Raw genomic sequence first — 25,551 nt, forward strand, 5'->3', positions numbered from 1 at the left:
TGCATTTATCATAAAGGCAATACAAACTAAAAATCGGGGAAATAAGATTAGAAAAGTATTAAGACAAAAAAAAAACACATTAGTATAAAATAACATATTGCATTACTGTAGTGGGATAATTAGCTATGATTTGGTGTTGTGCAAGACATACAGTAACATATATGAGCTTAATCATAAATTAGCACTGTATGGATCTTATAATATACAATGTGCTTGAATAATGACATCAATTATATAGAAATTGGGGGGTTGATTTACTAAAACAGGAGAGCAAAAGCTGGTGCAGCTCTGCAAAGAAACAAATTACCTTCCAGATTTTATTGCCCAAGCCTAATTGAACAAGCTGCAGTTAAAAGCTGATTGGCTACCATGCACAGCTGTACAAGACTCCAGTTTTAGTAAATCAACCCCTGCATTTTTAATACCTGTAATTGAATGCATTGGTTATAAAAATTTTAGTAGGCAGAAAAAATGAAGTGACATTTTTTTTTTAATTCAGAAGCTATTAAGGCTTGATTCACCTATATGCATGTTGCTTTTGAGCGTTTATGCACTGCTTTTTTGTTGTGCTTTCATCATTTTTTTTTTTTGGGCAATTTTGCTGCAATTTGCTTTTTTCATTTTTTATGCTTTTTTTATGTTATTTTATTATTTTATTTTATTATTTTTTTGGAAAATTAGTTGGGCAGATTTTAAAATGCAAATTGTGGCAAAATCACTGTAAAAACACACAATGCAGCTTCTCCATTGAAGTTGTTTTAACCAAAAACACAAAAAAGAACCATTTTGCATTTTAAAAATTCCCTGACTTTTTCCCATTGCTGTGAATGTGTTCCATAGGAACCCGTGTAAAAAAAATGTCCTGCTTTTCTGCAAAAGCATGAAAAAACGCATTGGTGTGAATTGAGCCTTATAGTGGGTAAAGAAAATTCACTTTTCTTCAGGCTAAATCATAGGTCTGCAACCTGCGGCTCCGGAGCCGCATGCGGCTCTTTTAAACCTTTGCCGCGGCTCCGGGGCGGATGAGAGGAGGAGGCGCACTGTGCGTCACTCAGAGACGCCGATTGGCGGCCTTCTGGGTGTCATCGGTGCGCATAGCAATGCGCCCCAACACTCCCCCACTGTGGCGCTGTCCTGGCTGTGATTGGTCCAGGTTGGACCAATCATAGAGGACATCCCGGGTGACGTCGCGTGGGGGGCGGTGCGTGCATTAGTCAAGCACCGTCCCAACGTCACCTTCCCGCCCGCCGTCAGAGAGGAGGGCAGCGGCGCGAATGCAGGTCGAGGAAGAAGAAGACGTCCGACCGAGACCAGACTCCTGTCAGCAGCACGCCAGACACAGTGACCGCAGGGATAGTGAAGTGATGCTTTGAAGGGGGCACACACGCACGCTGGTCTCTGCATTGAAAGGGGGCATGTACGCTGGTCACTACATTGAAAGGGGCATGTACGCTGGTCACCACCATTGAAAGGGGCATGTACGCTGGTCACTACCATTGAAAGGGGCATGTACGCTGGTCACTACCATTGAAAGGGGCATGTACGCTGGTCACTACATTGAAAGGGGCATGTACGCTGGTCACTACATTGAAAGGGGCATGTACGCTGGTCACTGCATTGAAAGGGGCATGCATGCTGGTCACTACATTGAAAGGGGCATGTACGCTAGTCACTACATTGAAAGAAGGGGCATGTACGCTGGTCACTACATTGAAAGGGGCATGTACGCTGGTCACTACATTGAAAGGGGCATGTACGCTGGTCACTACATTGAAAGGGGCATGTATGCTGGTCACTACATTGAAAGGGGGCATGTATGCTGGTCACTGCATTGAAAGGGGCATGTATGCTGGTCACTACATTGAAAGGGGTCATGTATGCTGGTCACTACATTGAAAGGGGCATGTATGCTGGTCACTGCATTGAAAGGGGGCATGTATGCTGGTCACTGCATTGAAAGGGGGCATGTATGCTGGTCACTACATTGAAAGGGGGCATGTATGCTGGTCACTACATTGAAAGGGGCATGTAAGCTGGTCACTACATTGAAAGGGGCATGTACGCTGGTCACTACATTGAAAGGGGCATGTACGCTGGTCACTGCATTGAAAGGGGCATGTATGCTGGTCACTACATTGAAAGGGGCATGTACGCTGGTCACTACATTGAAAGGGGCATGTACGCTGGTCACTACATTGAAAGGGGCATGTACGCTGGTCACTGCATTGAAAGGGGCATGCATGCTGGTCACTACATTGAAAGGGGGCATGTATGCTGGTCACTGCATTGAAAGGGGCATGTATGCTGGTCACTACATTGAAAGGGGGCATGTATGCTGGTCACTACATTGAAAGGGGCATGTATGCTGGTCACTACATTGAAAGGGGGCATGTATGCTGGTCACTGCATTGAAAGGGGCATGTATGCTGGTCACTACATTGAAAGGGGCATGTATGCTGGTCACTACATTGAAAGGGGGCATGTATGCTGGTCACTGCATTGAAAGGGGCATGTATGCTGGTCACTACATTGAAAGGGGCATGTAAGCTGGTCACTACATTGAAAGGGGCATGTAAGCTGGTCACTACATTGAAAGGGGCATGTATGCTGGTCACTACATTGAAAGGGGCATGTACGCTGGTCACTGCTTTGAAAGGGGCATGTATGCTGGTCACTACATTGAAAGGGGGCATATTTACAGTGTTATATTTGTTTTAAATGTTGCAATGGTTTTGTGGCTCCCAGTTTTTTTTTTTCCCTTCGGAAACGGGTCCAAGTGGCTCTTTTTGTCTTAAAGGTTGCAGACCCCTGGGCTAAATGAATATATTTGGGGCAAAACCTCCTTGCACTCTGAACTGAGCACTATGGAATTGATATACTAGAAGTGGAGAGCGCAAAACCTGGGGCAGCTGCATAGAAACAAATCCACTTCCATTTTTTTTTTTTTTTTTTTTTGTAACAGCCTAATTTGGCTACCATGCACAGCTGCACCAGATTTTGCACTCCAATTTTAGTAAATCAGCCCCTTTAACTCCTTTAGGGCTCTTTCACACGGGCGGTCCGATCAGATCCTCCTGTCAGTTTTTTAGGCGGATCTGATCGGATGCTCCATGCAGCTCTATGGGGCAGCGGATGTCAGCGGAGACACCTCCGCTGACACCCGCTGCCATCCGTATCCGATCCTGTCCGTGAAATCCAGACAGATGGAAACCCTATTTTTCCATCTGTTCAGGGATCCGATCCCCCATAGAGAGCAGCGGGAGCTGCGACACCTCCCTCTCCGCACTGCAAGCGGAGACGGAGCTGTCATCCGCCGGCTCAGCGGGGATCGACGGATCGATCCCCGCTGAGCAGCACGGATCCGCCTATGGAGGCGGACCGCGTGAAAGAGCCCTTTAGGTCCTGTAAAATGCTTGATGTGTGCATGAAAAGTCTGTAAGCAGTCTTTTGTACCCATGAGCCAGAATGCCAACCAGGTCTTATCCATGAACCAGGTACACAGAGGTTAAGAAGGATTAATTCTCAGATTCCCTTATTTTGATTAGCAAAGAGTTTTTTTTTTTTTTTTTTTTATTTTAAAGGAAAAAGCAGAGAAAACAAAATTGATTACGAAGTATGAAATCAGAGTTTCTCTTTTGTTTCAGCATTGATAAAATTGGTAGAAAGGCTGTCTCAGATGTTCTAGTTTGAGTCGGCAAGCTGCCTGTTGCACAGTTTCTCCCAGAGTTAATTTCCCTGCTTGCTTTTAACAAGATGCTCACTTACAACTGTAAGGAGTGGATTTGTAAATTACCTTCAGCTCAGGATTCTGCTGCTCTTCACAATATAAAAATAAAAAGAAAACCCATGCAAGTACCCTCAACATGGAATTGTGTACGTTTACTGGTAAATTGTGTTGTCGCTGTGTTTATCCTATAACTTTTCTGTCAAGGAAAACAGTACATTTTATGTCATCATTTTTTGTGTGTGTCTAACGTTACCAAGTATATTTATGAATCTGTCCTTTTTCTGTAGCTGAAAATCAAGTCATTTTTTTGTTTTTTTTATTTTTATTTTTTTTTTATAAGATTTACATTTTTTATATGTCAAAGGAGCTCAAAGTTGCTGTAAAGAGATGCTAACACTAAGCACTTTTTTGATTTCATCATAGCAAGTTACAATATTAAACTCTGATGTGGGTATTGTGTTAGGTTATTGCTGCCATTGTAAACAGTGTATTTCTTAGTGTTCCTAAGCCAAGTAAAATCTGTCTTTTTATATGCAGTAAAGTACAGTGGGAATCGAAAGTTTGGGCACCCCAGGTAAAAATTTGTATTAATGTGTATAAAGAAGCCAAGGAAAGATGGAAATCTCCAAAAGGCATCAAATTACAGATTAGCCATTCTTATAATATGCCAACAAAAGTTAGATTTTATTTCCATCATTGACACTTTCAAAATTACAGAAAACAAAAAAATGGCGTCTGCAAAAGTTTGGGCACCCTGCAGAATTTATAGCATGCACTGCCCCCTTTGCAAGCCTGAGACCTGCCAGTGTCATGGATTGTTCTCAATCATTGTCTGGGAAGACCAGGTGATGTCAATCTCAAAGGTTTTAAATGCCCAGACTCGTCTGACCTTGCCCCAACAATCAGCACCATGGGATCTTCTAAGCAGTTGTCTAGAAAACTGAAACTGAAAATAGTTGACACTCACAAAGCTGGATAAGGCTATAAGAGATAGCAAAGCGTTTTCAGATGTCAATATCCTCTGTTCGGAATGTAATTAAAAAATGGCAGTCATCAGGAACAGTGGAAGTTAAAGCAAGATCTGGAAGACCAAGAAAAATATCAGACAGAACAGCTCAAAGGATTGTGAGAAAAACAATTCAAAACCCACCTTTGATTGCACGATCTCTCCAGAAAGATCTGGCAGACACTGGAGTTGTGGTACACTATTCCACTATAAAGAGATACTTGTACAAATATGGTCTTCATGGAAGAGTCCTCAGAAGAAAACCTCTTCTACGTCCTCACCACAAAAATCAGCGTTTGAACTTTGAAAATGAACATATAGACAAGCCTGATGCATTTTGGAAACAAGTTCTGTGGACCGATGAGGTAAAAATTGATCTTTTTGGCCGGAATGAGCAAAGGTACGTTTGGAGAAGAAGGGGCACAGAATTTAATTAAAAGAACCTCTGTCCAACTGTTAACCATGGGGGTGGATCAATCATGCTTTGGGGTTGTATTGCAGCCAGTGGCACAGGTAACATCTCACGAGTAGAAGGAAAAATGGATTCAATAAAATTTCAGCAAATTTTGGATGGTAACTTGATGCCATCTGTGAAAAAGCTGAAGTTAAAGAGAGGATGGCTTCTACAAATGGATAATGATCCTAAACACACCTCAAAATCCACGGGGGGGATTACATCAAGAGGCGTAAACTGAAGGTTTTGCCATGGCCTTCACAATCTCCTGACCTCAACATTATTGAAAATCTATGGATAGACCTTAAAAGAGCAGTGCGTGACAGACAGCCCAGAAATCTCAAAGAACTGGAAGACTTTTGTAAAGAAGAATGGGCAAAGATGCCTCAAACAAGAATCGAAAGACTCTTGGCTGACTACAAAAAGCGTTTACAAGCTGTGATACTTGCCAAAGGGGGCAGTACAAGATATTAACTCTGCAGGGTGGCCAAACTTTTGCAGACGCCGTTTTTTTGTTTTCTGTTATTTTGAAAGTGTAAATGATGGAAATAAAATCTAACTTTTTGTTGACATATTATAAGAATGTCTAATCTGTAATTTGATGCCTTTTGGAGATTTTTCCATCTTTCCTTGGCTTCTTTATGGACATTAATACAAATTTTTACCTGGTTTGCCCAAACTTTCGATTCCCACTGTATGCTTGTTATACTCACTCTGGAACCTTAGGGGTTAATCTTCAGCATCGTGTAAAAGGCTGTTTTTTCCTGTCTTCTCTGATCCTCCTTTTATTATTGTCCCCAATCCATCTCCTGATAGAACAGAGCCTTGGGGCACTCTGCACATGCTCAATTTGGTCGGTATTGCTAGAGAGTTTTTTTTTTTTTTGGGGGGGGGGGCATGTGATCAGCACAGGGCCAATCAGCATTGTCCAGACAGAAAGTCAGGGGTCATGCAGCCTCATAGGGCAATTGTAGGAGAATGAAAACTCCTCCTACAAGCTTTAATCAGTTCTCAGCTGGACACTAATAGAAGTCACAAGACTATTATATACTGCTAAAGAGAAAATGTATTTAGCAGTTTAGATTTACCAAAATGATTGCATTTCCATGTTCTGTGTACTGTGAGAGACCAGATATAATGAATGCAGGTTCTGGGTTTAGTAACACTTTTTAATCTGTCTTTGATTTCTGTTTTTTTTTTATTTATTTTTTTTTTTCAGTGGAAATAGCATTCAAGCTCATGCCAATTCCCGGACATCACACATGTCACCATTGGACAGAGGTCACTTAGACCCTCCAGATGTTGAGAACGAAGATATGCTTGATCTGCAGTTTCAGCAACTCGGTCTCCCTCAGTTCTGTGTGTTGGTTTTGGAAAGTGCAACACCTCTTTTGAAGTCAGGTCAGCCACTTCTTAAATATGAAGCATTGTTTTCTTGTAACCTTACAAGCAGAGTGGTGGCAGCATTACCCTGGATACCATAATGACTTTACAATTTTATCACACACTGAAACATTGCAGCATTTTTTATAATAAAAATAGGCGTTATTTTGTTTTCATATACTGTGAAATAGGTTCCTGGCCCTCCGCCTGCAGCTAGGCTTTCACCTATTTAAGGGATGTTTGTATTATTTTGTTAAATGTTTTATGAATACGTGTGTGCAGTTGGATGGGATTTTGTGTTGAAATACTCGTAATTTTGTCGTGGAATTTATTCACAGTGACAATAAATTAAATTCAATTAATTTTGAGATTATGGTTTTAGAAAGTGTGGTACCTGTTTGGAAACATGGGTCTCTCTCAGCTAAACTAGGTATAAGGGACAACAAAATGCATTAAGGGTCTCTGATGATAAACAATATCATTATCACACTTAAAGCAATAAAGTGATTGTCTAATCTATTTTTTTCTTTTTCTGTTAAAATAAAAGACATGGTATACTTTCTTGCCCTGTGTAGTGGTTTTGCACAGAGAAGCCCAGATCCTCCTATTCTTGGGTACCTGGCTGGAGCTCCTGGACCCTCCCTCCTGTTGAGTGCGCCTACAGCAAACAGCTTGCTTTGGGGGAATCTGAGCTGAGCTCCAGTTCCGTGTATCCATTCAGACATGGAGACGTGGTTCAGCCCTGCGCCCCCCCCCCTCTCCTAATTGGCTTACTAAATATAATTGACAGCAGCGGGGAGCCAATGGCGCCGCTGCTGTGCCTCAACCAATCAGGAAGAAGTGTCCCGGAAGACCATCGCTGGATCAAGATGGGGCTCAGGGGGGCTGCTGCGCACAGAAGGCTTTTTATCTTAATACATAGAATGCATTAAAGTTGTTGTAAACCCACGTTTTTAACTTTTACCTATAGGTACTGTAAAAATCTCATAAACTTGCACCGTTTAGGAGATATTTAGATTGCATGCAGTCAATGACGTCATCTGTGCATCCACTCTGAAGAATCGGCCGCCCGTGCCGTTTCTTCAGAGCCCTGTGCCGTCACCGGCAAGTCCCACGCGCATGCACAGGAGTGACGTCAGGCTGCTCCCGGCTAGTAGCGTAGCCGGAGTCTGCAGACCAGGCAGGAAGACGGCTGAAAATGGATGCGGCCTCCAGCAGGGATGACAAGGACTTAATTTGGAGGCAAGTGTCACATAATGTGCTAGTATGTGATGCATACTAGCACATTATGCATTTACTTTTCAGGGGGTAAAAAAAGTCACTGGGTTTACGTCCTCTTTAAGATAAAAAAAAAAACTGCCTTTTTACAATCACTTCAAGGTGGTCCAGATAAAATATCACAGTATACACTGTTGGTTTAAGCATCACTTACTTTTTTTTTAGGCTTTTTTTAATTCCTAGGTGGTTATTCTGAGTTTTTTCAGGCAGCTAAGGTTGGTTGTTTGTATAAGGAGATTTTCTGATTTGTTGGAAAATCCTGTTGGGTGAGTCCCATATTTTCCAGAAAGGTAAGGATTAAAGTGCTGAGAGTGTACTGCTATTGCCTTCTATTGGATCCTGGCACTGGTGATTTGCTTGCGTTACTTTCCAGTATAAGCAAAGGAAGCTTTAAAAACTCTGTAGTGTATTAATGCTTTTACTAAACAGCTAAACTATTACAATTCTAGGAATACAATACAAGACAACCAGATAGAGACACACACACACACACACACACACACACACACACACACACACACACACACAAGTATGCACGAGTACCAACTATCCTTCCTAGGGAATGAGCATGGATATTGGTCTGTATACAATAAGAAAACGCTAAGATTTCGTAACTCCGATTATAGAGGCTTCACAATCTCCAATCTCCATAGGCAATGAAGACCCCAGGCTTATTCTACCAATGGTTGCTGGAGATTATGTGAAAGCATCTTCAGGTATAGCTTCCTCTGGTTGGCACAGACATTATAGAGTCCTGCTCCCAGTCTCTGTGGTTTGCTTTGATTTAGAAAGAATAGGTAGACAATCCCACATCGGCATATCCTTTTTCAAACTCTTTTACTAATGTAAACATTCCTCAATTTGACCTCTAGATGGCACTATTGTATCATACATGCCATAGGTCATACAGGTCCAGCTATGTTTGACCATTTCTTGTATAGCTAACAAGAACACCTATAAAAACAATGGAAGCATTTCAGGACTTGACAAGTCCTCTTTGACAAGTAGGCGTCTACTTGCAGAAAACCTGAACAAACACAGCCCTGAGTTTGAGAAGGTCAGAAGGATTATATATATATATATATATATATATATATATATATATATATATATATATATATATATATATATATATATATATATATATATATATATATATATAAAATATAGAGGGAGAGAGCGAGATAGATATAAACTGCATCAGATGCAACACATCATGCCACTTAGATTAGAGACAAGTAGCTATCACCTGCTTGTGGAACTCAAGGAGACATTTACCCATCTTTAGTTACCCTTAACAGTAGATATGTTCCTACATAGGCCACTAACATGACTTTATTTAATAGATTACTCTTGGAGTTAAGTACACATTTCCAGTTAGTCTAACTTTTCTGCATGGCATAATGTTTCCTTCATGTTAATGAACAAAGTTGCTTGCCTTACCTTTTGGACAATAGACATTACATATTTATTTGGTAGATAGAGGCCCAAAACAGCACTGTGTATTTTAGATTTAAATTACATGGGACTTTTACATTACTTACCCTATTTAATACAATACAGAATTTTGTGAGCCTTTGCAGCAGCTGTTTGGCAGTGAGTTCACGTACTCTGTTTCATCTCTGTCTCAGAATTTTCTATTTACATCTCGTAATAGAGTGAATGCTGCTTTGGCAAAGGGATAGGTACATATTTTGCAGTTTGCTATAGCGCTCATTCTTATGAAGTTATGCTATAATAATATTTAGAAGCCTTCATACAGTAAGGGAAATAGGTATTTGATCCCCTGCAGATTTTATACGTTTGCACACTAGAAATGAAGGGTCTATACTTTTTATCATAGGTGTATTTTAAATGAGAGACAGAATATCAACCAAAATGCCAGAAAAAACACACAAAACAAATGCTATAAATTAAGTTGCAGTTCAGTGAGTAGAATAAGTATTTGATCCCCAAGCAAAACATGACTTAGCACTTGGTGGAGAAACCCTTACAGAGATAAGAAGTTTCTTCTAGTTAATGACAAGGTTTGCAAACATCTCAGGAGGGATTTTGGTCCACTCTTTTTTCCTTTTTTTTCTTTTTTTTCTTCTTTTTTTTTTTTTACAGATCTTCTCTAAATCCTTAAGGTTGCTTGGAAACTCAAAGTTTCAGCTCCCTCCATAAATTTTTAATAGGATTAAGGTCTAGAGACTGGCTAGGCCACTCCATGACCTAATGTGCTTGATCTTGAGCTACTCCTTTGTTGCCTTGGCGGTATGTTGTGGGTCATTGTCATGCTGGAAGACCTATCTATGAACCATCTTCAGTGTTCTGGCTGAGGGAAGAAGGTTTTCATCCAATATTTTACAATACATGGCCCCATCCATTGGCTCCTTAATGGATGTACAGAGTCAGTCTGTACCTTTAGCAGAGAAACAGCCCCAAAGCATAATGTTTCCACCTCTGTGCTTGACTGTAGGAATGGTGTTCTTGGGGTCATAATCAGAATTTTTCTTCCTCCAAACACAGCAAGTCCCCCTCTTCAAGAAGGCACGTGTACAGTCATGCCAATGAACATCTAAATGTTTAAGAGAAGGATTGGGAGAAAGGGCTGTAGTCAGATGAGATCAAAATTGAGGCCTTGGCATTAACCCAACTTGCCTTATTTGGTGGAAGAAAAATGCTGACTATGACCTTAAGAACACCATTCCTACGGCCAAGCAAGGAGGTGGAAATATCATGCTTTGGGGTTGTTTCTCTGCTAAAGGTACTGACCGACTCTGCCGCCTTAAGGGTTCAATGTATGGGGCCATGTGATGTAAAATATTGGATAAGAACCTTCTTCCCTCAGCCAGAACACTGAAGATGGATCATTGATAGGTATTCCAGCATGACAATGACCCAAAACATACCACCAAGGTAACAGAGGAGTGGCTCAAGAAGAAGCATATTAAGGTCATTGAGTGGCCTAACCAGCCTACAGACCTTAATCCTATTGAAAAATTATGGAGGGAGCTAAAACGTAAAGGGAAACTACAGTCAAAAATGATAAATTTCCTATTAATAGTATGTTAAATATCTTTATCTTTTGATATTATTCATTTTCTGGCTTTCTGCTTGTGTAGCTTAGAAATTTTTATCTAAGCTGGACAAACAGCTTCTTCCTGTTCTTCACTGACCACGCTATCTCCCTTTTATCTGAATTTGTTAAGCTGTATTTCATTTCCTGAAAAGGTTGTCGGTCTGTCTTAGACTGCCATGCCTATACCTGCCCAGCCCCATACTTCATTCCACCTATCCTTCACATGACCTCCCTCCTGTCTTCATAGCCACGTTTAGGCTAGTAGCTTCTCTTAAAGGGAGAGACAGAGGGAGTTCTCGTGACCGGCGCAATATATGAAAGAAATAAAGTACAAAGGTACATTTTTGAAAGTTTAGAAGGATACAGATCTATTTCTATTGCTCATTACATGTGAGTAATGAGTTTTAGACTCAGTTTCTACTAGTGCAACTTGTCATGCGACTTTGGACACATGAAGTTGCATGACAAGTCACAGCCCATTGATTTCAATGGCACCCGTTCCCATCTATGCTACTTTGAAAATCAGCGACTTTGAAAAGGTGCCTGCACTGCTTTGATGCCACTTCGATCCAGAGAGTGTAAAGTTGGATCGAAGTGGCATTTTATTGCACAAAATAGCACTGAGGACCAAAGAGTGCCTGCAACCTAAATTGTATGTTTGACTTTTAGTAGGCATTAAATAAAACCTAAATGTATTTATTAACTCTTAGTTTGTGTACCAAGAAATTTAAGTATTGGGAGTAATCAATTTTTACAGATCTGGTTGTTTATAATGCTGCTCAGATTTTATTTTTTATTTTGGGTGGCTTGGCAGTGATGATAACACTATAAATCTATTTTATTGATGTATTTTGACAGGTATTGAAGATTTTCACCAGATCCAATTTTTCACTAAATTTACAATAAAAGTTTGTCTAAAACTGCAATAATCAATTTTAAAGGCTAAGTCCAGGAAAAACCTAACTAACGCTAAACCTAATCTATCTAACTCTGTAAAGCAAAAATCTGTGTACTAGCCTTTTGTGCACCCGATTTGGTTCGGTCCCCAGTAGCGATTTCTCTATGCAGGAGAGGACTGACAACAGCTGTGAAATGAACGGGAAGTGACGTCACCCATAGACCTACTATGGGGCTTCCATTGTCGAGTGCCTCTCATGCACCCGCCTACACGCTGAAGCCGCTACTGACAGATAAGCGTGGGACCAGACCGGATTGGCTTCAGAATAGTATAAATACAGTGATTTTTGCATTACAGGGTTAGATAGATTTGGTTTAGAATGTGGCACAGAGCATGTTTAGCGTTTGTTAGGTTTTGCCTGTACTTATCCTTTAACCACTTCCATACCGGGCGATTTCTGGCACTCCGCTCCTACATGTAAAAATCATAAAAATGGCGGTCATTGCAACTTTTTATGTCAGATGGTATTTGCGCAGAAATTTTTCAAACGCGTTTTTTTATTTTCAAAAATTGTTTTATGCATTAAAAAAACCAAAACACTAACGTAAGCCAAATTTTTTAATATATTGTGAAAGATGATGTTACGCTGAGTAAATACCTAACATGTCAAGATTCAAAATTGCACACACTCGTGGAATGATGCCAAACTTCGGTACTTAAAAATCTCTATAGATGACACTTTAAAATTTTTTACAGGTTACCAGTTTAGAGTTACAGTGGAGGTCTTTGGCTAGAATTGTTGCTCTCGCTCGAGCATTCGCGGGGATACCTCACATGTATGGATTGAACGGCGTTTACATATGTGGCCGCGCGAACGCTTCTGTGTGCGAGCACTTTACATTTTTATATTTATTATTTATTTTATTTATTTATTTTTTTACACTTTCCCTTTTAATTTCTTTTTTTTTATCACTTTCATTCCTATTACAAGGAATGTAAACATCCCTTGTTAAAGCGATACTGAATGACTGGTCCTCTTTATGGGGAGATCTGGGTTTAATAAGACCTCAGATCTCTCCTACAGGTTAGAAAGCCTGAAATAAAATTAAAAAAAAACAATCTTGTCTATTCAGCTGGGATCAGTGCAGTATTGAAAACGGCCAGGCCGGGCGTGACGCTATCACGTGGAGGTTTCCACGGAGGCGAGCCGGGGCATGCACCGGTGTGAGTCATCAGGCAATTACACCACCTTGAGCAGTGAGTTCTTGTCTCTTTTTAATCACGTGGCGCCCGGGCCTCCGAGAGTCATAGAGACTGCTGGAGACAATCTGGTCCTTGCAGTCTCTATGGTGTACTTCCACCGGTGGCCAATTCCTTCTCCGGCTTGCTGATCTCACGGGCGAGCCGGTAGAAGTACCGGAGGGAGGCAAGGGGGGGGGGGAGGAGTGTCCCCTCTCGCCGCCTGCAAGAACAATCAAACGGCGTTGAAGGGGTTTGCCGGCTGAAAAAATATCTGAATGATACCTGCAGCTGCACCCATCATTCAGATATCCCCACTTAAAGCCCAGGACGTAATTTGACGTCCAGCGGTAAGGAAGTGGATTAAATGAAGCTGAAAAAGTAACTCTTGGTGATGCGATATGTTTTGTGAAGTGCTTGTAATAAATTGGCCACCATTTTGTGGCAATCAAAACTGGTTAGTTTGCTGACTTTTTAATATTAATCCATTTTAGAGTTGTAAGTTCTACATGGTTTATAAATTAGCATGAAAAACATGTTAGGTTCTTTTTTTTTTACACATACAGAAAGAAGAAAGATGATACAACTTGTCCTTGAACTGCTTAGCGAAAACTTGGTACTGCTTTGTGATGCCATTTCAGAAAACATATGGGAGGATGGAAGTCTCCTAGGACAAGAACTGGTGAGATAGCAGCATTGTGATTATGGAAACAACATGCTATGCACTAAATATCTTTGACCAGCAATTAAATTTTGATACCAGCCATCCAGACTATATTAAGTTTGCATCAATAAAAACATGCTCACAAAGCATTCTTTGTTCACCAGGGTATGGAAGGCCTAAGCAGCAGTGCAGGTTGCTGTGGTAACCAGGGGGAAGGCAAATAATGAGACAATGTCAATAACACCTTTTATTTTTCTAATCTTTTTTTCTTCTTCTTTCTTTTTCTTCATTGAAAGGTTATGCATGGACAACAATCCAGCAAAATATGAACTTGATTATAAATGATTTTTTGGAAATGGTGGCTTTTTCTTGAGCACAGATGCAATAAATTCCACATCTCTTATATGATTTAAGCCTATTCCAATAATGTAATAAAAACTCACTTTTGTGCTTTCTTTTTACAGAGATGTAAACTGCTTTTTGTGCTGGATACACTTGGGGAGGTTATATTGTATCATAAAAATAACAATAGCTCTGAGAAGCCTGACTCTTCTCTTGTGAACCACAGAATGGCATTTATCAGCATCTCTCTTTTTACAATGCGACTGCTGCAAACTCTTCTCCCCGTGGAAAAGGTGAGGGATTAAAAGCAATCCTGGAATGCAAAACCTTTTAAGCTTCTCTCTCAGAATTGTTTTGGTAAATATTAATACACCCAGTTAAGACTCCATGGTCTTCCCTTTTAAACTGCTATCTGCAGCTCGAGTTGGAGTGAGTTCACTGTTTGGATTTAATGCTGCAGCTAAAAACAGTTTGTATATAACTCTCAGTATTGATCTCTTAGTTGCCCATTTCAAGGCACCGTAATGACGTTTGTACAACAGTAGGTCTAAAGCTGAACTTTTGTGGAATCCTGCAAGGTGACAGGCTTTAACATCATTTTCCTCTATTCAGAAAGGAAGATTCACTAAAAATCTGAGACCGCAATTAAAGAGGAAGTAAACCCTCCTCAGTAACTTTTACCTATAGGTAAGCCTATGATAAGGCTTACCTATAGGTACTGTCAATATCTCCTAAACATGTACTGTTTAGGAGATATTTACCTAACACGCAGCCAGTGACGTCACTGGCGCTTGCGCTCTGAAGGAACGGCCGCTCGTGCCGTTCCTTCAGAGACCCGTGCCGTGACTGTCGGCTCCCGCGCGCGTGCACGGGAGTGACGTCACCGCGGCTCCGGCCAATCAGATGGCCAGATGCCGCAATCCCGGAAGACATGTCCAGTCGCCCGCCATACAGGTGAGTGAGCGGCACGGCGGGGGGCTCGTTCTAATGCATACTAGCTCATTATGTGTTTCTCTTGCAGGTTTCAAAAAAAAAATGTTTTGGGGGTTTACAACCTCTTTAAGTGTATATAATATATATATGGTCTCTTGGTCTGTTAAATGTACCATTTCAAGTATTTTGTTATATGAACTATATTACCAAAAGTATTGGAACCCCTGCCTTTACACGCACATGAACTTTAACCAGTTCCAGAAGGCCGCTAGGGGTCGATCGTTAGTGGGGAAGCCGATGTAGGTGTCAGGCGGCTCCAATTGCCGCCTGACACCCTGATCTCTCCCCGCTGAGAGAGAAGGACGGTCAGCTGTTGTAAACACAGCCGACCGTCCTTCTCCCGGGATAGCAGAGGGTGTCAGCTGACATCCGCTGCTCCATAAGGGTGCATGGAGGATCCGATCAGGTCAGCCTGTCAGTTTTTCATGTGAAATGGGCCTTAAAGTGGAAGGAAAGCCTTAATGCTTTGAATTTGGTCATTAGGCTTCCTGGTGTGCCCCAAAAGGTGAAAATAGCGGTTTTCATACTTTTTTTTTTAACGCAGTGTTGCTCTCATCACGTGACTGCAATCCCGCTGCACTGATAAACAGAAAGGCCAGTGGGCGTCACACACTGCATAGCATAGAGCACCCCCTCCACACAGTCTTATTGAGAAATATGCACAGCTAATGCTGCCAGTTACCCTCTGTGTGCTTGGGGGTTGGGCTGTCTCTTATGATTCTGCAGTGTTTTCTTTAGCTGCCACAACTGACTCATGCAGATATTAGTAGGAAGAGCAGGCAGATAAGAGCCACTGTAGGTGCTTTGGATTGAGACTACTGGTTAGTATACACTATAGAGGGTCATGCTTTGTTAACCAGTTTAGCTCCAGAGCAATTTTTTTTCTTTGTCGCATACATGTAAAAATACACATTTTTGGCAATAAAATTGCATAAACCCCCAAACATTCTATATTTTCTGAAAGCAGAGGCCCTGTAGAATAAAAGGTGATAGTTGCAAATTTTTGTTTTAAGTGATATTTGCACGACGGTTTATTAAACACAAATTTTCCAGAAAAATTATAATATTATTTTTAGTGCAAAACTACGCCATATCATTTTTGGTTAAAATATTAAAGATAAGGTTGCATCGAGAAAATAGATACTAACATTCAACTCTTTAGAATTGCGTGCGCGCACGCCAAAAATGATGGTACCCAAAAATCACCATAGGTGATGCTTTAAAAGCAGTTACAGCTCATCAATGTAGAGCTAACTAGGAGCTCTTGTGCTAGAATTATTGTTCTCACTCTGACATTTGCGGCAGTATGTCACATGTGTGGTGCAACCATGGTGTACATACACGTACGCACCATGGGCATGCGTTTGCAGGTGTGTGGGTCAATTGGGGTTTTAGAATTTTTTGTTATATTTTATTATCTTTCATTTACCGTATTTATTTTTTTACTTTTTTTTCTTTCCTTTATTTTTTTTTTACGTAATTGCTATCACAAGGGGTTAATAACCACCTATGTAATAGCATTGGGCAGGTGACAGGTACTCTTTTTGGAGACATTAGGGGTCTAATAGACCCCAATGTCTCCCCTGCCCTTCACACCATCTAACCAAGCACAGATCAGCTTGGTTAGATGTGTCCCCTAGCTGTACTGGCCAGGAAAGTGTGAATATGAAACCGGAAGTGATGGCTATGTTCGCGGGCATGGGTGAGCAAGGAACAGCCCAGGAACCACGGGAGGAGGGCAGTCCGCCTGAGGAGGGAGGTGTTGGCCATCAGCTTGCGATCAAAGGTTCACAATTTGGACATAAATAGTATGCCCAAAGAGCCGAACTGGTTAATTTTTCATTTCAGAGGTTTATAATCATATTTAATATTACAGTCATGTGGCTAAACTAGGAATTATTATACTGATGTTTAAAGCTTTGTGAATTGAACCTCCTGTGTTTTATTTGCAGTTGACAGTGCAATTCAAACTAATATCAGGCGGATTTTGAATGCAAAACATTTTTTTGGTTTTTGACTTGCATCTGTGTATAAACCCTGTATACAATAGCCATTTATTTGCACAGCTCTCATGTTGACATACTTGATTAGCTACCATCTTGGTACATTTAGCACTTGACAATGTAGGTACCCATTTGTATGGTGGATTGAAATAGTATTGTGTTACAGGTTAAGGTTAGGTTTAGGATTTGGGGGCTTAAAGCAGAACTCTTGTTCCCTTTTTAAAGTTGAACACCCTATAGCCAAGCAGGGTAAAATAAAGGTGACTCTCACTGTAATGTACTTGCCTTATGGGTTGTATGTCATCCAGCACCATTCTTAGACATTACCCCTAGGGTGTGCATCTTCAAGTTAGCTGGGGCTTGGTGGTGAATGCTGTAGAGCAGGGTTCCTCAAACTGCGGCCCTCCAGCTGTTGCAAAACTTCATATCCAATTAGGCATTGTAAAACTCTTGACATTCACAGACATGACTAGGCATGAAGGGAATTGTAGTTCCTGAACAACTGGAGGGCCATAGTTTGAAGACCCCTGCTGTAGAGAGCAGCACCACCACATTATCATATCTCAGCAGTATTTTAAGACCTACTAATGCCAGAGAAGAAAAGTCATGACATCATGATACTAGCATATGTGTTTTTTTTTTTTTTCAGTAGGGTTTGCAGGGGGTCTGCAATGGGGAAAACTGCCCTAGAATTTAGGTTAAAGTGATTTGTAAACCTCAGACATGAAATCTAGACAAAGCATATCCCTCCTATCATGTGTGCTTGTCAATTAAGAGCACAAGGTGTAATTTCTCTCTGCTGCTTCATTCTTCTGCTATCTATATGAGTCACTTCTGACCAGTTTTCCTGACCACAAGATAAACATAGCGAGAGGGGAGGAATCTCCAGCTGATTGACAGCCTCAGATCTGTTCCTGTGTGCTGTGTGAAGGGGTGTGTGTCCTTTCCCTCCAATTAGCTCCCCTTACCAAGCTCTGCATACTGTAACTTCCGCTCTCCGCCCCCTTTTTCTCAAAGTCGTCTTCCAGGACAGCCCATGAGACGTTAGGCTCCTCCCCCAGGGACAGGAAACACATTCCAAAATTAAAATAAAAGGCGGTCCCTTAGTCCTCACCTTCAGTATTTTTGTTTCCTCCGGACAGGGGGTAACATGTTCCTGGAACTGAAGCTCCCGGTCTCCTGGACTGTCCATGGAAAGACTTGGAAAGATGCATCTCCTCGGCCCATAGCGGTACCCCTTAGTGCCGCAATAGGGGCTGACCGCTGTCTCCTGTTCTCCTAGCCTCTCGGCAGGACTACGGATGCTGTCTGGTGGAGCGTTGGGGAGTTCACTCCGTTGGTCGGCCGGTTCCTTGGAGCAGCAGTGCTGTGTACCCGTGAACCGCTAACTTCGGAAGAAATTTTGAAGTTGGCGCCAAAGACGGAGGGGGCGGAACTCAGCGTATCCACTCTGGCCTCACGGGAAGTGACAGTGTCACTTCCGGCGCAGTGACGGCATCCGCGGGCGCCGGAAACCCTCGTTCCAGTTTCCGAAGGCGCGAACAGAGAGTTCAAATGGGCGACCGATGTTAGGGGAAACAGCAGTTGCTGGGACCACCATACAGAGCGATGGACACCACGGCAGCAACCGCACAGGCGGCGGAAGTCGGCTCTGGCATCGGCACCTCTCAGGTAAGCAAGGGGGAACGACACCCTATTTGCAGGTACCTGTTAGGAACTCCGTTCCCCTTCCCCCCTCTCTTTTCTATCGTTAGGGGCAGGGGTTAAGCAGCACCGCTCCCTCTTTTCTATCCACAAGGTGGAGGGGGAAAAATGGGAGGTGGGAGGAGGACAAGTATCTCTAATTAAATTCCCTTGTCTTTTATCTTCCAGGCCAAGGCTCAGGACAATAACCCACCTCAGCCCCCCAAAAAGAAATGTGCTGTATGCGGAGAAAAATTGAGTTCCTCTTGGAACAAAGCAGTGTGCCGGGCATGCATAGCTAAACTGGTCAGAGACGATTCTGCAGTCTCTACCCAGAAAATGCTGTCCTCAGTGAGAGATGAGCTAAAAAGTACATTTAGTTCATTCAGGACTCTCATTGAAAAGATGCAGGCACCAGCCCAGCCTTCCACCCCAGCTCAGGCTCCACCATCCCTAATTGACCCATTGGTTTTGGAGGAGGAAGTTTCTTCTTCCCACTCTTCTACAGAGGGATCAGGATCAGGAGAGGAACCAAAAAGCAATGTTTCCCATGATAGCTCCAACTTTAAACTGAGCCTGGAGGATGTAGATGATCTACTCAAAGCGGTTTATACCACTCTAGAGATTGAGGAGGAAGAAGTGCATCTCTCTAAGCATGACTTAATGTACGCTAGTCATAAAAAGCATGCTAGAGTGTTCCCTGTGCATAGCTCACTATTGGATGTGATTAAACAGGAATGGAATTCTCCCGATAAAAAGCCTTTTTTTCCAAGAAACTTAAAAAGAAGGTATCCATTTGACGAAAGTGTGGAACAGCCCTGGAACAAAATCCCTAAGCTGGATGCCTCTCTTGCCAGAATCTCCAAAGGAACTGACTTGGCATTTGAGGATTCAGGAGCACTAAAAGACCCTATGGATAAGAGAACAGATACCTCTTTACGTAGGGTCTGGGAAGCCTCCATTATGAGCTTAAAACCAGCCCTGGCATCCACCTGCATAGCCAGACATCTGGAGCTGTGGCTATCTCAAATCCAAACACACTTGACTGCAGGAACATCGAGGGAACAGATTAATAAATCATTTCCACTCTTATTCCAGGCAATAGGATTCCTGGCGGATTCTTCAGCTGAAGCTGTAAGAATGGCAGCAAGGACCTCAGCTTTAGCTAATACGGCCAGAAGAAGCCTATGGCTCAAGACATGGTCGGGAGATGTTACTTCTAAATCTCGCCTTTGTGGTCTTCCCTTCACAGGCGACCACCTTTTTGGCCCAGGCCTAACAGAAGCCCTGGAGCGTACAGCGGATAAAAAGAAGGGATTCCCAGATAAGAAAAAATTCCCCTATGCTCAGAGGAATTTTCGTGGCAGGGGCAAACAGCAGAAGTCTTTTGAAACTCAGCAAAATTTCAAAAAACATTGGACGGGGCATAAAGGAAAGGGGAGGGGTAACATCCTGTTTAACCCTCCTAAACGCCCCAACCAGCCCCAATGACTCCCTTCTCAGAGTGGGAGGAAGATTAGGGGCCTTCCTCCCACTGTGGAAGAAGATTACTTCCAGCCCTTTTATTCTGGACCTAGTAGGCCAAGGACACAGGCTGGAGTTCTGTCTTCAACCTCCAGAAAGGATCCTGATCACAAATCTTCCCAGGGATCCAGTCAAGGCCTCCGCCTTGAGTCTTCAGTTAGGGGACCTATTAGATCAAAAAGTAATTATCCCAGTCCCCAGAGAAGAACAAGGAACAGGGTTTTATTCTCACATCTTTGTGATTCAAAAACCCTCAGGAAGTCATCGACTGATCCTGAACTTACGCAATCTGAACCTTTCAATAGCATACAAACGCTTTCGCATGGAATCAATATACTCCATAGGGAACCTACTGTTCCCAGGGTGTTTCATGGCAACCCTAGATTTGAAAGATGCGTATTTTCACATCCCCATACACACATCCTATCAGAAATTCCTGAGGCTAGCAGTAAAGATAGGACCGGAAGTCAAGCACTTCCAGTTCAGGGCACTGCCCTTCGGGCTGTCCTCAGCCCCACGGATTTTTACCAAAGTCCTAGGGGAAGCACTAGCCCCTCTAAGGCTAAAAGCTATCATGATCACCCCCTACCTGGACGACATCTTGGTAGTGGCAGAATCATACCAGAAACTGGAAGCCGACCTCCTCATAGTTCAGGAATTCTTAACTTCCCTAGGCTGGATAATCAACAGACAAAAGTCTTGCCTGGTACCCTCACAAAGAGTGACCTACCTGGGTTACGAAATCTCCTCACGGGATCAGATGATCTTCCTCCCTCAGTGCAAGATGGAGAAAATGAACCTGATGGTTGCCTCTTTACAGACCAACTTATGGGTCTCTCTGAGGGATGTCACAAGAGTGATAGGCTTGATGACCTCCTGTTTCCCAGCAGTCCCCTGGGCAAGGTTCCAACAACGTCCACTCCAAAAATTCTTTCTACAGAATTGGGATGGGCAGTCAAGTTCCTTGGAACAAAAAGTAAGGATTCCCACCAAGATAAAAAGGACTCTTTGGTGGTGGAGATCCTCTCTTCACCTATCAAGAGGGCTAAACTGGACCATCCAGGTATCACAGAGGATTACCACGGATGCAAGCGCTTCCGGATGGGGAGCATATCTGCAGGACAGATGGGCGCAGGGTACATGGTCCCCAGCACAAAGGAAGTCTTCATCAAACCAAAAAGAACTTATGGCGGTCCAAAAGGCCTTGGAGTTTTTTCAGGTAGAGGTAGAAGGGAGCCATCTACAGATCAGGTCAGACAATATAGCAACGGTAGCGTACCTGAACAAGCAGGGAGGTACTCGAAGTCTGGGCCTACAAACCATTGCACAGAAAATCTTTGTCTGGGCCGAGCGGAACCTAACATCCATTTCGGCCATTCACCTAAAAGGGACGCAGAATTATCTGGCAGACCATCTCAGCCGCCACCAGATGAACCAGGACAATTGGTCCCTCAACCCAGAGGTGTTTCTCAAAATCACAACCTCATGGGGCCTACCGGTAGTGGATCTATTTGCCTCCCAGGCAAACAGGAAAACAGAAAAATTCTTTTCCATAACTCAAGGGGATCAGGCGTTAGGCATAGACGCTTTCGCCCACCCCTGGAAAGTCAGACTCTGTTACGCATTTCCTCCGATCAGATTGATCCCACAGGTTCTTCAGAAATTCATCCTAGAAGACACAGAGATGATACTGATAACCCCGTACTGGCCCAAAAGGCCATGGTTTGCACGCCTTCAGGCGTTGGCAGCGCAACCTCCAATGACCTTACCTTGGAGACCAGATCTCTTAACACAAGGTCCGGTGGTCCATCCATTTCTCAGGACCCTAAACCTGACGGCCTGGTATCTGAGGAACAAATACTAGGCTCTCAGGGGTTCTCAGACAGAGTCATCAAAACATTGACCAGCTGTCGAAAGCCGGTCACTAGAAAAATGTATGCTAAAATCTGGAAGAAATTTCATTTTTGGATGTTGGAGAATCAGAGACATTCCCCAGATATACCAACTGTCTTGGATTTTTTTCAGGAAGGCATAGACAAAGGTCTCTCCTTAGGGACTTTAAAGGTACAGGCTGCCGCCCTTAGTGTCTTTCTTCAGTTTTCCCTTAGAGAAGACCCAAATGTGAATGCCTTTTTCAGAGCAATTGCCCGGACAAAGCCAACCGTGCTTAAAACGTGTCCAGCTTGGAATCTATCCCTGGTACTCCAGGCCTTGGTTACCAGTCCGTTTGAACCCTTGGTAGACCTATCAGTAAAAATGCTCACCCTAAAAACCTTATTTTTAGTAGCTATAACTTCAGCTAGAAGAGTTAGCGAATTACAGGCTCTCTCAATCAGAGAACCTTTTCTTATGATTTTTGATGACAGGATTGTGCTAAAAACAGATCCAGGATTTTTGCCAAAAAGGGTCTCTTCTTTTCATAGGACTCAGGACATAGTCCTTCCTTCCTTTTGCAATTTCCCAAACAACAATAAAGAGAGAGAATTTAGCTGTTTGGATGTCAGAAGATCCCTCTTGAGATACCTGGAGGTGACTAAAACCTTCAGGAAGACTGATACTTTGTTTTTACAATTTTCCGGCTCCCATAAAGGGGAAAAAGCTTCTAAGGCAACCTTAGCTAGATGGATCAAACAGGCTATCACAGAAGCCTATATAGTGAAAAAGGTGGCTCCACCTTTCATTACTGCACACTCTACTAGAGCATTGTCCACGTCTTGGGCTGAAAGGGCCGGTGCCTCACCAGACCAAATCTGTAAGGCAGCTACCTGGTCTAACTTTTCGACTTTTGTTAGACATTATCGCCTGGACCTCCTCTCTTCTCAGGAACAGGCGTTTGGTCGAAAGGTGCTCCAGGCAGTTGTCCCTCCCTAGACTGGTAAGTGCTTGCTCATCGTCTCATGGGCTGTCCTGGAAGACGACTTTGAGAAAAGCTGGGTTATACTTACTGATAACTCCTTTTCTAATAGTCTTCCAGGACAGCCGGATTCCCACCCGAACTATCTGGTATTATGTATAATGTATGATATGTGTCTATATATCTATGTATATGTTTTACAGGGTGTCCTGTGGTTCTCATGAAATACTGAAGGTGAGGACTAAGGGACCGCCTTTTATTTTAATTTTGGAATGTGTTTCCTGTCCCTGGGGGAGGAGCCTAACGTCTCATGGGCTGTCCTGGAAGACTATTAGAAAAGGAGTTATCAGTAAGTATAACCCAGCTTTTTCTGAACTCTCAGAAAAGCTTTTCAAATTCTGGACTTTGAATCGGTGTAGAGAAGAGAGGGCTGCAGATCAACATGTACTGTACAACTTTTATAGGTGGATTTGTTTAACCTCTGTATCACTTGAGGCCAATCAATTTACCGGGTAAGGATTTACAACCACTTTAAGTTAGAGGACTATTAGGTACACTTTTTTTTAAAACTTCTTTTCAATGTTCGATTATTTGGGGAAAAATGCAATGTTCTGTTAGCTTGACACTGATGGGCAACATATCGTAATATGCCTATGGATACCATGGAAACGTGAGAGAAGACAATGTACTCTTTTCTTCTCCAACCAGAAGCATAAATATGTGCTTGCATGAGACAAAGTGCTCTGTAGTCTTATCCTGTCCTGTAATGATTGTATAGGGTACTTACTATAGATATTATTAAAAAAATATATACAGTATATTTTTCAAATTGAAATAGCTAGGCCTTTTTTTTTTTTCAATAGATGAAGGGTTAGAATAGTTAGGATGGAATTCCCTGACTTTCTAGGGTTTTCTTAGGGGAATTAGCTTGGACAGTTCCTACACTATCCAGAACTAAGAAAAAACAAGAAGCACGACTATAGTGTGACTCTTAGTAACTAACCCTAATTACTGTATGGATTTTTTTATTAGATCAGGCCTAAAGAGGATTGAAGGAAAACAACTAAAGGTTCTATACATGAGAATGGAAAGGTTGGTTCCTAATAAAAAAGACCCCGTTAAATGTATCTTCTTTGAACCTTTTATTTGGTAAATGCTGAACCAACAACCATAGTGTTTAAATTATTTTTTGGTGGATTTATTTCATTTGGCAATGACAAAGCGTAATGTATACCAAATAGACTACTGAGATGTGGTTTGGCAGACTCAATATTTGTTGCTTTAGAAAGTACAAACTGACAGCTTTTGCATTACCTTACAGCTTCAAGACCCCCTAGGCACCTTATTGAACCTGCCTTGCTATAAGTCAGTTTAATCACAATTGCCTGCTTACACTTATGTACCTTTTATCTGTTACTTACTTGAACTCAGTTTATGGTTTCATAGGCAAACGACCTTGACAATTTTTTCCAGGCTTGCAGCCTAATTATGAAGTTTGTCTGCTTCCCGGTGCACACAGTTAAACCTTAACTGGGAATTTAAAGACCAAGGTACTATGAGTGAAATAATGCAAAATGATAAGTACTAAATTGCCTTGTTGAAAAGGGATTTCTACATTTTAAGAGAAAAAAGTTTTTTTTTTTTACTTTTATATCCTATTTTTACTTCAAATCATATTTTCTTGAGATCCTAAATATACCATCTAGTATAACTAGAAAAACATATATACAGTGCAAACAGAAAAAAATTGATAAGCCCAGCAAACCAAAAGCAGCATATCAAACTAAATATGAATAAAAAAAAAAATCAAAGTAGTGAACAATTAAAGAACCATAAAAAAACATCAGTGGTAAGCAATCCTAAGAATCCATATTAAAAGTCCATGTAAGCAAAGGTGTACTCTGTCTGAAGGCTACTACACCGAGAGACAAGAGGAATCTCTAAAATGCAAACAAAGAAGACTCAGGACCACCAGCTAAGTGCAGCACATAGTTGGCTCCCCCTAGTGTTCTTTGCTTGCATAAAATGTAATTAGGCTGTTTCTTTTAGGGTGCCTAAAGGGTAACTCCAATTTGTGAAAAGATATTGCAAAAAAACATATGCAATTGCTACACAAGCTATATTGCAATTGCGTGTTATTAAAAATTATGTTTTCAATCTGCAGTCGCTGTCATTTTCTGTAAATTTAAATGCAATATGGCAACTTGCTGGCGTTCTGTAAACTTTTGGTGTATAGGTAGCCTTATAAAATGTCATGTCCTGCTTGTGTAATTGGCTCACTGATTTTCCAAGCCACATTTTAGGCAACCCTTGCAATAGAAATTTTACTTTTGGTGAGATACTTGCTAAGCTAAGTTTTATTAACTACTTTTAAGGAAATGCAGACGCTGCAACTTTTCTCACCAGAACACAGAGTGCAATGTGTAACAAACCAGACAC

The 25,551-nt window shown here is 42.0% G+C and overlaps 1 protein-coding gene across 1 annotated transcript in view; it reads left to right on the forward strand.

The window, feature by feature from the left end:
• The window catches only part of RTTN (rotatin), a 423,025-nt gene that overhangs the window by 74,950 nt on the left and 322,524 nt on the right, over positions 1–25,551 (forward strand). The window contains exons 10-12 of the mRNA XM_082257758.1: positions 6,407–6,588; positions 13,616–13,731; positions 14,178–14,348. Of these exons, the coding sequence (XP_082113884.1) occupies positions 6,407–6,588; positions 13,616–13,731; positions 14,178–14,348 (469 nt within the window). The remainder of the gene's footprint in view (positions 1–6,406; positions 6,589–13,615; positions 13,732–14,177; positions 14,349–25,551) is intronic.

Source organism: Pelophylax lessonae, assembly GCF_965119305.1.
Source record: "Pelophylax lessonae genome assembly, chromosome: 5".
NCBI classification, from domain to species: Eukaryota; Metazoa; Chordata; class Amphibia; order Anura; family Ranidae; genus Pelophylax; species Pelophylax lessonae.